Here is a 17,235-nt window from a genome sequence, read left to right on the forward strand (position 1 = left end):
GTGTGCCTGGATTGTTCATAGAGCGACAGAAGGTAGTCGGTATCTTCCATGCTATGGGAGTTATTCTCATGATGAATGCTTATTCACTCGTCCTTGCACGAGAGGGGTGGTAATAGGGATTCCCAGTCCCGAAATGAAATTGCAAATAATTAAACAAAACTCCCCCAGGACTGATGTTGGTATGGACAGTACCCGTGGATTCGGTTAGTCGTGGAGTATGTTTGTTCGTGGGGGGAGTAAACCTTTAATTTTATCGCTTGGGAACCGCCACTAATGTGTTTAGCATGGAAGATATCAATAACTAATGGTCGCGAAGTAAACAAGAAGGGTGCATTTCTCAAAATTTCATTTACCTCTGTTTTAAAAATTGAGCTCTGGCACCGGTGCAAATCCCTGCTTCCCTCTGTGAAGGGACTATCTATTTATTTTTATGTTGAGTCATCACCTTCTCAAATAAGCACCAAATCCTGAGAGCACTATTGTCATCCTCGTGCATTGTGTATAGTTAATGTTGAGTGCATCATGATTGGATCTTTTCTACCATGAATTACAATGTTTAGTCGCTGCTTGAACTTTGGAGGTGCTTTGCCTTTGTGTTTTGCGGTCTCAGAAAGGGCTAGCGAGATACCACTATTGTCATATTATATCATGATTGTTTTGACAAGGTTTTGTCATTTGAGATATTTTATTATTGCTCGCTAGTTGATTATGTCATTGATATAAGTTAATATAGTTTTTAAGAGTTATTGTTGACATGGTTGGTTATAATCTTTGCTGAAAACCTAGGTGCTATTTAAGCTTATTAAGGGCCTGTTCTGAACCTCTCTAGGCTTCTCAAACTCCACAAAACCAGCTTCTGGATCTTGCTTCGAACTTCACGTGGCGATTCCATTCGTTCTGCAGTGTTCGTAGCTTCCCTTCATGATTTGGCCCAGCTGGGAGCCTATTGGCCTGTTGGGTGCCAGTTTGGGCCGGATGGAGGCAGCCCACCTTGTATCGTTGTGTGGAGGAGGGCTGGCCACGTGCGCTCGCACAGGAAACTAGCGAGGCGAGCATCCCACGAGCGGTTGGGAGCTGTTTCGCGAATCATTTTCTGTACTTCACAGTGTCATGCTCTTGTAATTAGTAGGAGCTCCTCGCTTCTTTGTTTTGTGAAACCGGGCTTTAGCAGCTTCAGCAATTTGCACTACAGACTTGTACCGCTTCTTGAAGCTGACTCCACGGAGCTCAAACGTTCTGTCTGGCTCCACATCTGAAGTTGGAGAAGCGTGGAGTGGGAGGACATCAGAACAGACCCTTACGTAAACAAGAGCAAAATAGTTCGTAAAAGTTTTTCTTTTTCACTTTCAGTTTATCAACTGAATTGCTTGAGGACAAGCAAATGTTTAAGCTTGGGGGAGTTGATACGTCTCCATCGTATCTACTTTTCCTCTTGTTTTGGACTCTAATTTGCATGATTTGAATGAAACTAACCCGGATTGACGCTGTTTTCAGCAGAACTACCATGGTGTTGTTTTTGTGCAGAAATAAAAGTTCTTGGATTGAAACAAAACTTTTTGCGAGGATTTTTTTGTTGGGGAACGTAGTAATTTCAAAAAATTCCTACGCACACGCATGATCATGTTGATGCATAGCAATGAGAGGGGAGAGTGCCGTCCACGTACCCTCGTAGACCGAAAGCGGAAGCGTTATGACAACGTGGTTGATGTAGTCGTACGTCTTCACGATTCGACCGATCCAAGTACCGAACGTACGACACCTCCGAGTTCAGCACACGTTCAGCTCGATGACGTCCCTTGAACTCACGATCCAGTAGAGCTTCGAGGGAGAGTTCCGTCAGCACAACGGCATGATGACGGTGATGATGATGCTACCGATGCAGGGCTTCGCCTAAGCACCGCTACGATATGACCGAGGTGGGTTATGGTGGAGGAGGGCACCGCACACGGCTAAAAGATCAACTGATCAACTTGTGTGTCTATGGGGTGCCCCCCTTCTCCGTATATAAAGGAGTGGAGGAGGGGGAGGGGCCGGCCCTCCTAGGCGCGCCCCAAGGGGAGTCCTACTCCCACCGGGAGTAGGACTCCAACCCTTCCAAGAGTAGGAGTAGGAGAGAGGGAAGGAGGAAAGAGGGGGAAGGAAAGGGGGGTGCCGCCCCCCCCTCCTTGTCCAATTCGGACTAGAGGGGGAGAGGGCGCGCGGCCTGCCCTGGCCGCCCCTCCTCTTCTCCACTAAGGCCCAATAGGCCCATTACACTCCCCGGGGTTTCCGGTAACCCCTCGGTACTCCGGTATTTGTCTGAACTTGCCCGGAACCCTTCCGAAGTCCAAACATAGTCATCCAATATATCGATCTTTATGTCTCGACCATTTCGAGACTCCACGTCATGTCCGTGATCATATCCGGGACTCTGAACTACCTTCGATACATCAAAACACATAAACTCATATTACCGATCGTCACCGAATGTTAAGCTTGCGGACCCTACGGGTTCGATAACGATGTAGACATGACCGAGACTCGTCTCCGGTCAATAACCAATAGCGGAACCTGGATGCTCATATTGGCTCCTACATATTCTATGAAGATCTTTATCGGTCAAACCGCATAACAACATACGTTGTTCCCTTTGTCATCGGTATGTTACTTGCCCGAGATTCAATCGTCGGTATTTCAATACCTAGTTCAATCTCGTTACCGGCAAGTCTCTTTACTCGTTCCGTAATGCATCATTCCGCAACTAACTCATTAGTCACATTGCTTGCAAGGCTTATGGTGATGTGCATTACCGAGAGGGCCCAGAGATACCTCTCCGACAATCGGAGTGACAAATCCTAATCTCGATCTATGCCAACTCAACAAGTACCATCGGAGACACCTGTAGAGAACCTTTATAATCACCCAGTTACGTTGTGACGTTTGGTAGCACACAAAGTGTTCCTCCGGTATTCGGGAGTTGCATAATCTCATAGTCATAGGAACATGTATAAGTCATGAAGAAAGCAATAGCAACATACTAAACGATCAAGTGCTAAGCTAACGGAATGGGTCAAGTCAATCACATCATTCTCTAATGATGTGATCCCGTTAATCAAATGACAACTCATGTCATGGCTAGGAAACTTAACCATCTTTGATTCAACGAGCTAGTCAAGTAGAGGCATACTAGTGACACTCTGTTTGTCTATGTATTCACACATGTACTAAGTTTCCGGTTAATACAATTCTAGCATGAATAATAAACATTTATCATGATATAAGGAAATATAAATAAAAACTTTATTATTGCCTCTAGGGCATATTTCCTTCGGTCTCCCACTTGCACTAAAGTCAATAATCTAGTTCACATCGCCATGTGATTTAACACCAATACTTCACATCTTTATGTGATTAACATCCATAGTTCACATCGTCATGTGACCAACACTCAAAAGGTTTACTAGAGTAAATAATATAGTTCACATCGCTATGTGATGAACACCCAAGAGTAATAAGGTATGATCATGTTTTGCTTGTGAGAGAAATTTTAGTCTACGGGTCTGCAACATTCAGATCCGTATGTATTTTTGCAAGTTTCTATGTCTACAATACTCTGCACGGAGCTACTCTTAGCTAATTGCTCCCACTTTCAATATGTATCCAGATTGAGACTTAGAGTCACCTGGATCAGTGTCAAAACTTGCATCGACGTAACCCTTTACGACGAACCTTTTGTCACCTCCATAATCGAGAAACATTTCCTTATCATTAAGGATAATTTTGACCGCTGTCCTGTGATCCACTCCTAGATCACTATTGTACCCTCTTGCCAAACTCATGGTGAGGTACATAATAGGTCTGGTACATAGCATAGCATACTTTATAGAACCTATGACTGAGGCATAGGGAATGACTTTCATTCTCTTTCTATTTTCTGTCGTGGTCGGGTTTTGAGTCTTACTCAACTTCACACCTTGTAATACAGGCAAGAACTCTTTCTTTGACTGTTCCATTTTGAACTACTTCAAAATCTTGTCAAGGTATGTACTCATTGTAAAAACTTATCAAGCGTCTTGATCTATCTCTATAGATCTTGATGCTCAATATGTAAGCAGCTTCACCGAGGTCTTTCTTTGAAAAACTCCTTTCAAATACTCCTTTATGCTTTCCAGAAAATTCTACATTATTTCCGATCAACAATATGTCATTCACATATACTTATCAGAAATGTTGTAGTGCTCCCACTCACTTTCTTGTAAATACAGGCTTCACTGCAAGTCTGTATAAAACTATATGCTTTGATCAACTCATCAAAGCGTATATTCCAACTCTGAGATGCTTGCACCAGTCCATAGATGGATCGCTGGAGCTTGCACATTTTGTTAGCACCTTTAGGATCGACAAAACCTTCTGGTTGCATCATATACAACTCTTTTTTAATAAATCCATTAAGGAATGTAGTTTTGACATCCATTTGCCAGATTTCATAAAATGTGGCAATTTGCTAACATGATTCGGACAGCCTTAAGCATCGCTACAAGTGAGAAAATCTCATCGTAGTCAACACCTTGAACTTTGTCAAAAACCTTTTCGACAAGTCTAGCTTTGTAGATAGTAACACTACTATCAGCGTCTGTCTTCCTCTTGAAGATCCATCTATTTTCTATGGCTTGCCGATCATCGGGCAAGTCAACCAAAGTCCACACTTTGTTCTCATACATGGATCCCATCTCAGATTTCATCACCTCAAGCCATTTCGCGGAATCTGGGCTCATCATCGCTTCCTCATAGTTCATAGGTTCGTCATGGTCAAGTAACATGGCCTCCAGAACAGGATTACTGTACCACTCTGGTGCGGATCTCACTCTGGTTGACCTACGAGGTTTGGTAGTAACTTGATCTGAAGTTACATGATCATCATCATTAGCTTCCTCACTAATTGGTGTAGGAGTCACAGGAACAGATTTCTGTGATGAACTACTTTCCAATAAGGGAGCAGGTACAGTTACCTCATCAAGTTCTACTTTCCTCCCACTCACTTCTTTCGAGAGAAACTCCTTCTCTAGAAAGGATCCATTCTTAGCAACGAATGTCTTGCCTTCGGATCTATGATAGAAGGTGTACCCAACTGTCTCCTTTGGGTATCCTATGAAGACACATTTCTCCGATTTGGGTTTGAGCTTATCTGTAATGCCACGAGACCGACGCTCCAGAAGTCTTCCAGCTGCCTTGCTGTCGCCGTGTGTTTTATTTTTATTTGTTGCATTCATCATTGCATCATCCGCATTGCATCCGCATGTTTTCTTAAACTCGTGGTCCGTTCGTAGTTCCCGCTTCTCCCTGTTGCCTCCGTTGCCCCTTTCGAGACCAACCGGGTTCTCGTTTCCCTCTTCTTTGTTCGCCTTATCTCTCTGCACAATGCATAAAACCCCTTCTCGCGCGCGTCCGAAACCTGTCCCGAACCCGACCCGCTCGGTCGTGACCGTTGGATTCAGATCATCCCCAAACGTCTATAAAACATCACTATTTTCTTTGTTGGACTCTCCTAGCTTATTTTTCTTGACCGTCCGATTTAAATCGGAGGGACCAAATATCCCCTAACCTAAATTCATCTACTATATATATTAGTCCAACCCTAGACCAATCCCTAAATTCAAGCCCCTTGTCCCATCGATCCCATCGCGCTGCCGCCACTCCTCCAGTCCCCTCTGCCTTGGGATCCCCTCATTCCATCCCGAGCAAACCCAGCGCCGCCACCCACCTTCCTCGATCGGCACGCCTGCCCGATCCACCAACGCACCACCGCCCGCTCCTCCCGTCGCTCGAACCCTCCAGCTGAGGGCCTCCTCGTCACCTCGTCTTCCTCAGGCCGGCCACCAGCAGCAGCTTCAGGCCAGCCCCGCCGCCAAGTCCCACGCGCAATCCCCTACCTTGTCCTTGCGCTGCCTCCAGGAACCAACCGAGGAAAGAGCCTCGCGCTCGTGTGCGAGCACGCACATGAGCTTCTGCGCCCGCGCCTCGATCCCGCCGCCTCTCCCTCAACCGGACGTCAGCGCCGGCGACCAGCTCCCCCAGGCCGGCCTCGCCTCCCTTCTCTTCCTATCCCCTTCCTCCCTTGGTTCCTCTTCTCTTTCTCACTCTAGTATCTCCCGCCCTCTCTGTTCTTCGCAGGAGTATGCCATGGAAGCTGCAAGGAGCTCCAGCCTGCCGGCCACCATCTCCAGTCAGATCCGTCTGGTCCCGGCCATCTTCGTCGACCGCCGGCCATCCCTGCCCGCCTTGCGCGTCGCTGTCGTCGCCTTCGTACCGCAGCCCGAGCGCTGCTCCGTGCCGCGCAGCCTCCTTCTGTCGGGAGCAGACAGAGGAAGCTGCCCCTGCCCGTTGACTTCCCACGCCGGCATGTGCGCAAGGGCCGCAAGTCTAGGGGCGCCCAGCTCCTTCCGCTCACCCAGCCAACCAAGGGCCAGCATCGCCATGGCCGCCGGCCTCTGTTTTCCCGTTGTGAGCAACTTCCTCCATAACCGAAGCTTCGGTCTTTTCCTAGATCCGTTCTGGCATGTAGAGGTTATTTAGAATTGCCACTATGTTCCACCGCAAGCATATCAGCTAGCCCAGTGGCTAGCGCGACCTCTATCCATTCGAGGGGTCTGGGGTTTGAGTCCCAGCCGCCCCCATTTTTTGCTTAGTTTTCCTGTTATTTTGCACTCCCACATCTACTTCGGGCCAGATCTGCTGCTGGGCTTGCACAGTGCGTTGCATTCGGCCCGTTGCTATTTTTTTGGCGTGCTGCGAATTTCATATTATCCCGAGAGTGCAGTTTTGCAGAAAACCCCTCATACATCATGCATATAATAACTTCACAACCGTGCATCGGATTAAAATAATTTATATATGAAAAATGTCTAGAATTTCATCTAGTTTCATAATATGCTGCTCTCATCCATGTTTAAAATGTTTAACTTGATGTTTGTTTAATTTTTCCTAAATAACATGCTAAAATGATTTATTTCATAACTAAATAACCGTAGCTCCAAATTTAATAAACTTTATATGTAAGTGGGGTAGAAAAATGCCTAGTTTAACATGGTGCACCTTGTTTTACTGTTTAACAACAATAAAATATGGTTTTAGGCAGAACATTACCAAATCTAAAATATGCATGTGGGGATTTTCCGGAATTGTTGTTTGTTATTTCCGGCCTCATTTAACTTGCTTAAATAGTTAGCTTATTTATGCTTCACCCTCTTGCCATGTTTAACAACATTTAATATTGTTGGGTACATAAACAAGAGCGATGCTAAATAACTTGAATGTGGTGTTTCATCAGTATGCAACTCGTTGCATATTGAGCTCCACTTAATTTGTAGTATTGTTTGTGCATTTTGCCAGGCCATGCCTCATTAAACCGGACATGCATCATACTTGTTTGTGCATCATGCCATGTGTATGTGGTGGTTGTTTACTATGTTGTTTGTTTCTTTTCGGGTTGCTTCTCTCGTTAGCTTCGGTTTCGTTCCGAAGTTGTGAGGATTCGTTCGACTCCGTCCGTTTGTCTTCTTCATGGACTCGTTCTTCTTCCTTGCGGGATCTCAGGCAAGATGACCATACCCTCGAAATCACTTCTATCTTTGCTTGCTAGTTGTTCGCTCTATTGCTATGCCGCGCTACCTACCACTTGCTATATCATGCCTCCCATATTGCCATGTCAAGCCTCTAACCCACCTTTCCTAGCAAACCGTTGTTTGGCTATGTTACCGCTTTTGCTCAGCCCCTCTTATAGCGTTGCTAGTTGCAGGTGAAGATGAAGTTTGCTCCATGTTGGAACATGGATATGTTGGGATATCACAATATCTCTTATTTAATTAATGCATCTATATACTTGGTAAAGGGTGGAAGGCTCGGCCTTATGCCTGGTGTTTTGTTCCACTCTTGCCGCCCTAGTTTTCCGTCATACCGGTGTTATGTTCCTTGATTTTGCGTTCCTTACGCGGTTGGGTGATTTATGGTACCCCCTTGACAGTTCGCTTTGAATAAAACTCCTCCAGCAAGGCCCAACCTTGGTTTTACCATTTGACTACCTAAGCCTTTTTCCCTTGGGTTCTGCAGACTCAAGGGTCATCTTTATTTTAAACCCATGGGCCAGTGCTCCTCTGAGTGTTGGTCCAACCCGTCAGTCGCCGGTGGCCACCAGGGGCAACTCTGGGCTCGCCTATCGGAAGCTTGGACAATCCGGTGTGCCCTGAGAACGAGATATGTGCAGCTCCTATCGGGATTTGTCGGCACATTCGGGCGGCTTTGCTGGTCTTGTTTTACCATTGTCGAAATGTCTTGTAAACCGGGATTCCGAGACTGATCGGGTCTTCCCGGGAGAAGGAATATCCTTCGTTGACCGTGAGAGCTTATAATGGGCTAAGTTGGGACACCCCTGCAGGGTATTATCTTTTGAAAGCCGTGCCCGCGGTTATGTGGTAGATGGGAATTTGTTAATGTCCGGTTGTAGAGAACTTGACACTTAACTTATTTAAAATACATCAACCGTGTGTGTAGCCGTGATGGTCTCTTTTCGGCGGAGTCCGGGAAGTGAACACGGTTCGGGTTATGCATGAACGTAAGTAGTTTCAGGATCACTTCTTGATCATTACTAGTTGACGACCGTTCCGTTGCTCCTCTTCTCGCTCTTATTTGCGTATGTTAGCCACCATATATGCTTAGTGCTTGCTGCAGCTCCACCTCACTACCCTTTCCTTTCCTATAAGCTTAAATAGTCTTGATCTCGCGGGTGTGAGATTGCTGAGTCCTCGTGACTCACAGATTCTACCAAAACAGTTGTAGGTGCCGACGATACCAGTGTAGGTGATGCAACCGAGCTCAAGTGGGAGTTCGATGAAGACCTTGTTCGTTACTATGTTTCGTTTCCAGATGATCAGTAGTGGAGCCCAGTTGGGACGATCGGGGATCTAGCATTTGGGGTTGTCTTCTTTTATTTGGTTCCGTAGTCGGACCTATGTGTGTACTCTGATTGATGTATGATTTATTTATGTATTGTGTGAAGTGGCGATTGTAAGCCAACTCTTTATCCCATTCTTGTTCATTACATGGGATTGTGTGAAGATGACCCTTCTTGCGACAAAACCACAATGCGGTTATGCCTCTAAGTCGTGCCTCGACACGTGGGAGATATAGCCGCATCGTGGGTGTTACAAGTTGGTAATCAGAGCCATCCCCGACTTAGGAGCCCCCTGCTTGATCGAATCGCTGTCGTTGTTGAGTCTAGAACAAAAAAATGTTTTGAGTCTTAGGATTATATATATCGGAGAGTAGGATTCTTTTTACTCCTCAGTCCCTTCGTCGCTCTGGTGAGGCCTCCTGACGTAGAAGTTTTGACTTTTCTCTCCTCAAATTTCACTAATAAAATTTTAGGATCACGCGGGTATCTTAGAATCGTTCCGATGGTTTTATGACGAGAACATTGTTCTTGGTGCCTCCTGACATTTAGGGGTTGTGGCAGTGTCCCGGGGAGTTGAGCTCCGAGGTGTTGTCGTCACAATTTTATCGTTACAGTTCTGGAATACCTGAGTTTTGCCGACATCGAAAATCTCTTTTATGCAGTTGTTGGTGAGATCACCTTGACGCCACCCAGTACTGGGGCGGGAGTTCGGGAGTATTGCCATAACTCGTATAACGGATGCTTTTCGAAGGTTGAGGTACACGATTTTCGATGGTTTCTTGGTTATGTGTTGAAGGATGGATACAGCTGGATCTAGGGATTGTTAGTTTGGGTGATATATTTTGTGTCCCCTGTATCCCCAACACCTGATTGCATAACCAGAAAGTTTCGGGAGTTTATAAGTGGGAATTCAAGTAGCTCCTAGATTATCTTTCCAACAGACACATGATACGATATGGGATCTATCATATGTTTGTTTCCGGCTTATTCTGCAAGCCAAATCCTTTGTTTTTTGTTTTGTTTTGTGGTATTCGAGTTGCTTCGAAGTCAAATGTTGGTTCCATACCTTATTCTAGGTGGTGTTCTCATATTTCTATGGGGATACTAATCCTTCTTGATCATTAAGGTTGTCTTTTCAATCCTTTCCAACCGGTGTGCTTCTCTTCAAGTAAATCCGATCATTCCAACATTCGCGAGATTAATTCTAAGTTTTTTTCTCAACGGTGTTTGTCTCATCCGTCCCAAGTTGCCTTTGTTTTTCCCGCCCTCCCACCCTCTTTCTTCAAGGACTCTTATATCTTAATCAAGTATCCTTTTTATTGATGTGAAGTTTCTCCATTCTTTTCCATCAATGTTCTTATCCAGTGATTTCCCATGAAGATACTAACGGAGCTTCAAGTTTATTATTCTTCGTTCTTTTTCTTCTCCGGTGGACTCAAGTCAAGCTTTCAGTGTTGATCGGATTCTTTTCCTCGTTTCAAATGCTTTCTCATGTTGGTGCATCTCTTAATCATTCCCCGTTTCCTATTCAATTGTTCCGGAGTGCTGAAGATATCTCTGAAGATTCGTGTTTCCACTCCGCATCAATTCTAACTATTTCGAGGTTGTTACCTCATTCAAGCCATTTAATTCAACCGGTGCTATCTCCTTTTCAAGTAATCATTTCAACGGTGTTTCTCTTGAGTGGGCCCTAACCCACAGGTCTTTTTCTAGGATCCTACCTGACTCTTATAATTTTTCTGGAGTTATTCTCAAATTCATTTCAAAGTTTGACGTAAGAATGAATTATCATCAGTCAAATGTCTTTCTCCAAGATCTTTCAAATTCTTTTCGTCGTTGGTTCAACCTTTCCAATTTTCATTCCGGAGTGCCTCAACAATTCATGGTGGTGTTTCTCATCGTCATTCTCAACATTTGAAGACCGAAGAAGAGTTTCTCTTAAATCTTGCTCCATTCTCTTCAAGATTCATGGTTCTAGCTTGATGCCATCCTCTCATAATTGTTTTTGATTGTGAGAATTCTTTTCACCCATCCGGAGCATTTTAGAAGTCTTTTCAGTTTGATTCTCCGGAGCCCACCATCTCAGAATTATTCATTCAAGCTTTCAGCTCTCGTTCTCCAAATCATACCGGTGCATCATTCAAGTATTATCTAATCAGCTCGGGATCCCTGCGTTCACTTGTATCTAAATTCTCTCAAGTATCTTCGTTCATTTTTTAATTCTTCCCGATGAATTGCGCCTTTGCTACTTTCATTTCCAATTATTACGGTGGTTCGTTCAAGAGTTCCCTTCCTTGGTTATCATATAAATTTATTCATTGTTTCAATCCTACCGGTGATTCATTGAAGACTTTTTTCAAATTTACGCTATATCTCTCTTAATCCTTTCTACAAGTATAAGTAGTATGCCAAATCCTTTGCTTGTCATCAATCTAAATTCGTGAAGGATACGCATATTGTAATTCTTATTCTTGTTTCATCGAGTAAAAATTCAATTCCTTATTCCGGAGATCCATCAAAATTCTTGATCTCATTTGTTCATTTTCTTTCCGGAGTTCCAAGTTATTTCTATTATATCATTTCAAAGCTTCATCTAATCATTGCAAGGCTTCTCCCGGAGTTCTTTTCAACTTTCCCTTTCGTTTGATCATTCTTTTATTATCGGAGTTCTTCATGGAGGATCAACATGGTGCTTCGTCAAGGATTCTTTTCATTCTTCAATTGTTCGTCAAGAATTCTCTCGGAGTTAAGATCCGCTAAGCTATACTCAAAGATAAACACGGTGTTCTACACATGTTTTGTTTTGAGGACTTCAAGCATTCGTCATGTTGCATTCTGAAGTGCAATTATCTCTATCTTATCTTTTGAGATGGTGTTATATCATTCTTGACAATCCCTCTTCATGGTTCATGATTCACAAGTTGTCCGGAATGACATATTTTAAAACCATCAATTTTAATTCATTCACGAGATCTTTTCAATCCTTTAATCTCTTTGTTGGAGTTATCTTGTGTCATATTTCACCTAAAGCCTTCCCTAAGGAATGTTGCTATTATGGTGCTTATCAATGATCCAAGTTTTCTCCTATCCTCTCGGCGAGAGAAGTTTTCATCTCTTCGTTGATCTCAAGCAAGCAACTGTTTTCCGTTAGTGGCGGGTTGGCACCTCATAATTTTGAGATGTGTTCCATAAGCCCTCAACAAGCTTGTTCTTTTCATTGTTGATTTTCCAACAACTCTGTTATAACCTTCTTGGAAGGGTGCTTTCCAAGCTCATTTGTGGCAGAAGTTGTCATTTTTTTCTCCATTCCTTTATTCCAAGGATCTATCTTCTATTATTTATTGTTTCCGGAGGCTTTGTGATATTGCTCTCTTCGACCAATCATCTTGTTTTGTCAAGATCATGTTATTTTCCTTTCTTATCCGTTTAGCCGGAGTGTCGTGTTTTCATTCGAGTTCTCTCATCTTATCAAGTTTTGTCTCCTTCCTCAACCGGAGTGCTGTCTGAAATCTTTCTTACCCCTTGTGCCATTCTTTCATTAGTTCTGGAGGCAACGTGTTGTTAATTTCATCGAGTATCATCTCATCTTGTCAAGATCATGTTAAATTCCTTCCATTTACAGTCGGAGTGCTGTCCAAATTATATCACTCTTATTCCTTCTCTATATTGTTTTAACCGGAGTGTTGTCATAATTGATCTTTATCGTTCCTTATACATCTCGTTTCAACCGGAGTGCTTGCATGTACTTCTTGTCCATCGTAACCATTTTTGTTTGCTTTTCAACCTACAAGGTTCTCGTAATGTTCCTTGTTTCTCTTTTCTAACGGAGTGTTTGCACTCGCGTTCATGTCCATTGTATTCTTCTTTAAAAAAATTAACCTCTCAAGGTTCGTGGTTTCACTCGTTTGTCAAAGAAGCAACTTTTGTTTTACCTCTTCCTCTTCTGTTTCTCTCCGGTGCCATCCTATATCTCGGGACGAGATCCTCTCGTAGTGGTGGAGTGTTGTAACGCCCCAAGACCGACGCTCCAGAAGTCTTCCAGCTGCCTTGCTGTCGCCGTGTGTTTTATTTTTATTTGTTGCATTCATCATTGCTCATCCGCATTGCATCCGCGTGTTTTCTTAAACTCGTGGTCCGTTCGTAGTTCCCGCTTCTCCCTGTTGCCTCCGTTGCCCCTTTCGAGACCAACCGGGTTCTCATTTCCCTCTTCTTTGTTCGCCTTATCTCTCTGCACAATGTATAAAACCCCTTCTCGCGCGCGTCCGAAACCTGTCCCGAACCCGACCCGCTCGGTCGTGACCGTTGGATTCAGATCATCCCCAAACGTCTATAAAACATCACCGTTTTCTTTGTTGGACTCTCCTAGCTTATTTTTCTTGACCGTCCGATTTAAATCGGAGGGACCAAATATCCCCTAACCTAAATTCATCCGCTATATATATTAGTCCAACCCTAGACCAATCCCTAAATTCAAGCCCCTTGTCCCATCGATCCCATCGCGCCGCCGCCACTCCTCCAGTCCCCTCTGCCTTGGGATCCCCTCATTCCTTCCCGAGCAAACCCAGTGCCGCCACCCACCTTCCTCGATCGGCACGCCTGCCCGATCCACCACCGCACCACCGCCCGCTCCTCCCGTCGCTCGAACCCTCCAGCTGAGCGCCTCCTCGTCACCTCGTCTTCCTCAGGCCGGCCACCAGCAGCAGCTTCAGGCCAGCCCCGCCGCCAAGTCCCTCGCGCAATCCCCTATCTCGTCCTTGTGCTGCCTCCAGGAACCAACTGAGGAAAGAGCCTCGCGCTCGTGTGCGAGCACGCACATGAGCTTCTGCGCCCGCGCCTCGATCCCGCCGCCTCTCCCTCAACCGGACGTCGGCGCCGGCGCCCAGCTCCCCCAGGCCGGCCTCGCCTCCCTTCTCTTCATGTCCCCTTCCTCCCTTGGTTCCTCTTCTCTTTCTCACTCTAGGATCTCCCGCCCTCTCTGTTCTTCGCAGGAGTATGCCATGGAAGCTACAAGGAGCTCCAGCCCGCCGGCCACCATCTCCAGTCAGATCCGTCTGGTCCCGGCCATCTTCGTCGACCACCGGCCATCCCTGCCCGCCTTGCGCATCGCTGTCGTCGCCTTCGTACCGCAGCCCAAGCGCTGCTCCGCGCCGCGCTGCCTCCTTCTGTCGGGAGCAGACAGAGGAAGCTGCCCCTGCCCGTTGACTTCCCACGCCGGCATGTGCGCAAGGGCCGCAAGGCTAGGGGCGCCCAGCTCCTTCCGCTCACCCAGCCAACCAAGGGCCAGCATCGCCATGGCCGCCGGCCTCTGTTTTCCTGCTGTGAGCAACTTCCTCCATAACCGAAGCTTCGATCTTTTCCTAGATCCGTTCTGGCATGTAGAGGTTATTTAGAATTGCCACTATGTTCCACCGCAAGCATATCAGCTAGCCCAGTGGCTAGCGCGGCCTCTATCCATTCGAGGGGTCTGGGGTTTGAGTCCCAGCCGCCCCCATTTTTTTGCTTAGTTTTCCTGTTATTTTGCACTCCCACATCTGCTTCGGGCCAGATCTGCTGCTGGGCTTGCACAGTGCGTTGCATTCGGCCCGTCGCTACTTTTTTTTGGCGTGCTGCGAATTTCATATTATCCCGAGAGTGCAGTTTTGCAGAAAACCCCTCATACATCATGCATATAATAACTTCACAACCGTGCATCGGATTAAAATAATTTATATATGAAAAATGTCTAGAATTTCATCTAGTTTCATAATATGCTGCTCTCATCCATGTTTAAAATGTTTAACTTGCTGTTTGTTTAATTTTGCCTAAATAACATGCTAAAATGATTTATTTCATAACTAAATAACCGTAGCTCCAAATTTAATAAACTTTATATGTAAGTGGGGTAGAAAAATGCCTAGTTTAACATGGTGCACCTTGTTTTACTGTTTAACAATAATAAAATATGGTTTTAGGCAGAACAGTACCAAATCTAAAATATGCATGTGGGGATTTTCCGGAATTGTTGTTTGTTATTTCCGGCCTCATTTAACTTGCTTAAATAGTTAGTTTATTTATGCTTCACCCTCTTGCCATGTTTAACAACATTTAATATTGTTGGGTACATAAACAAGAGCGATACTAAATAACTTGAATGTGGTGTTTCGTCAATATGCAACTCGTTGCATATTGAGCTCCACTTAATTTGTAGTATTGTTTGTGCATTTTGCCATGCCATGCCTCATTAAACCGGACATGCATCATACTTGTTTGTGCATCATGCCATGTGTATGTGGTGGTTGTTTACTATGTTGTTTGTTTCTTTCCGGGTTGCTTCTCTCGTTAGCTTCGGTTTCGTTCCGGAGTTGTGAGGATTCGTTTGATTCCGTCCGTTTGCCTTCTTCATGGACTCGTTCTTCTTCCTTGCGGGATCTCAGGCAAGATGACCATACCCTCGAAATCACTTCTATCTTTGCTTGCTAGTTGTTCGCTCTATTGCTATGCCGCGCTACCTACCACTTGCTATATCATGCCTCCCATATTGCCATGTCAAGCCTCTAACACACCTTTCCTAGCAAACCGTTGTTTGGCTATGTTACCGCTTTTGCTCAGCCCCTGTTATAGCGTTGCTAGTTGCAGGTGAAGATGAAGTTTGTTCTATGTTGGAACATGGATATGTTGGGATATCACAATATCTCTTATTTAATTAATGCATCTATATACTTGGTAAAGGGTGGAAGGCTCGGCCTTATGCCTGGTGTTCTGTTCCACTCTTGCCGCCCTAGTTTTCCGTCATACCGGTGTTATGTTCCTTGATTTTGCGTTCCTTACGCGGTTGGGTGATTTATGGGACCCCCTTGACAGTTTGCTTTGAATAAAACTCCTCCAGCAAGGCCCAACCTTCGTTTTACCATTTGACTACCTAAGCCTTTTTCCCTTTGGTTCTGCAGACTCAAGGGTCATCTTTATTTTAAACCCCTGGGCCAGTGCTCCTCTGAGTGTTGGTCCAACCCGTCAGTCGCTGGTGGCCACCAGGGGCAACTCTGGGCTCGCCTATCGGAAGCTTGGACAATCCGGTGTGCCCTGAGAACGAGATATGTGCAGCTCTTATCGGGATTTGTCGGCACATTCGGGCGGCTTTGCTGGTCTTGTTTTACCATTGTTGAAATGTCTTGTAAACCGGGATTCCGAGACTGATCGGGTCTTCCCGGGAGAAGGAATATCCTTCGTTGACCGTGAGAGCTTATAATGGGCTAAGTTGGGACACCCCTGCAGGGTATTATCTTTCGAAAGCCGTGCCCGCGGTTATGTGGCAGATGGGAATTTGTTAATGTCCGGTTGTAGAGAACTTGACACTTGACTTATTTAAAATACATCAACCGTGTGTGTAGCTGTGATGGTCTCTTTTCGGCGGAGTCCGGGAAGTGAACACGGTTCGGGTTATGCATGAACGTAAGTAGTTTCAGGATCACTTCTTGATCATTACTAGTTGACGACCGTTCCGTTGCTCCTCTTCTCGCTCTTATTTGCGTATGTTAGCCACCATATATGCTTAGTGCTTGCTGCAGCTCCACCTCACTACCCTTTTCTTTCCTATAAGCTTAAATAGTCTTGATCTCGCGGGTGTGAGATTGCTGAGTCCTCGTGACTCACAGATTCTACCAAAACAGTTGTAGGTGCCGACGATACCAGTGCAGGTGATGCAACCGAGCTCAAGTGGGAGTTCGATGAAGACATTGTTCGTTACTATGTTTCGTTTCCAGATGATCAGTAGTGGAGCCCAATTGGGACGATCGGGGATCTAGCATTTGGGGTTGTCTTCTTTTATTTGGTTCCGTAGTCGGACCTATGTGTGTACTCTGATTGATGTATGATTTATTTATGTATTGTGTGAAGTCGCGATTGTAAGCCAACTCTTTATCCCATTCTTGTTCATTACATGGGATTGTGTGAAGATGACCCTTCTTGCGACAAAACCACAATGCGGTTATGCCTCTAAGTCGTGCCTCGACACGTGGGAGATATAGCCGCATCGTGGGTGTTACATTATCAGGATGAAACTTTTTCACATAAGCATCGCAACCCCAAACTTTAAGAAACAACAACTTTGGTTTCTTGCCAAACCACAGTTCATATGGTGTCGTCTCAACGGTTTTAGATGGTGCCCTATTTAACGTGAATGCAGTTGTCTCTAATGCATAACCCCAAAACAATACTGGTAAATCGGTAAGAGACATCATAGATTGCACCATATCTAATAAAGTACGGTTACGATGTTCGGACACACCATTACGCTGTGGTGTTCCAGGTGGCGTGAGTTGCGAAAATATTTC

General features: G+C 45.1%; 1 protein-coding gene across 3 annotated transcripts; it reads left to right on the forward strand.

Annotated features, from left to right (window-relative positions):
- Positions 1 to 13,398: 13,398 nt before the first annotated feature.
- LOC141023400 (uncharacterized) lies at positions 13,399 to 16,825 on the forward strand. 3 transcript variants are annotated; one of them, XM_073500254.1, is made up of 4 exons: positions 13,454 to 13,818; positions 13,915 to 14,244; positions 15,249 to 15,339; positions 16,573 to 16,825. In XM_073500254.1, the coding sequence occupies exons 1-4, from the start codon at positions 13,741 to 13,743 to the stop codon at positions 16,674 to 16,676; spliced, it is 603 nt and encodes a 200-aa protein (XP_073356355.1). In that variant the 5' UTR covers positions 13,454 to 13,740; the 3' UTR covers positions 16,677 to 16,825. The 3 variants fall into 3 exon arrangements, with proteins under 3 accessions (XP_073356353.1, XP_073356354.1, XP_073356355.1); XM_073500252.1 differs by having other exon boundaries at positions 13,399 to 14,244; positions 15,853 to 16,825; XM_073500253.1 differs by having other exon boundaries at positions 13,399 to 14,244.
- The last annotated feature ends 410 nt before the right edge of the window (positions 16,826 to 17,235 follow it).

The sequence above is a fragment of the Aegilops tauschii genome, chromosome 5 (assembly GCF_002575655.3).
Source record: "Aegilops tauschii subsp. strangulata cultivar AL8/78 chromosome 5, Aet v6.0, whole genome shotgun sequence".
NCBI lineage: Eukaryota > Viridiplantae > Streptophyta > Magnoliopsida > Poales > Poaceae > Aegilops > Aegilops tauschii.

Coding starts and splice junctions, on each gene's coding strand:
- LOC141023400 (XM_073500252.1), top strand. CDS start 13,741: ATGAGCTTCTGCGCCCGCGCCTCGATCCCGCCGCCTCTCCCTCAACCG. Junction 14,245..15,248: donor CCGGCCTCTGTTTTCCTGCT/GTGAGCAACTTC, acceptor TTCTCTCGTTAG/CTTCGGTTTCGTTCCGGAGT. Junction 15,340..15,852: donor TCTTCCTTGCGGGATCTCAG/GCAAGATGACCA, acceptor TTGGTTCTGCAG/ACTCAAGGGTCATCTTTATT.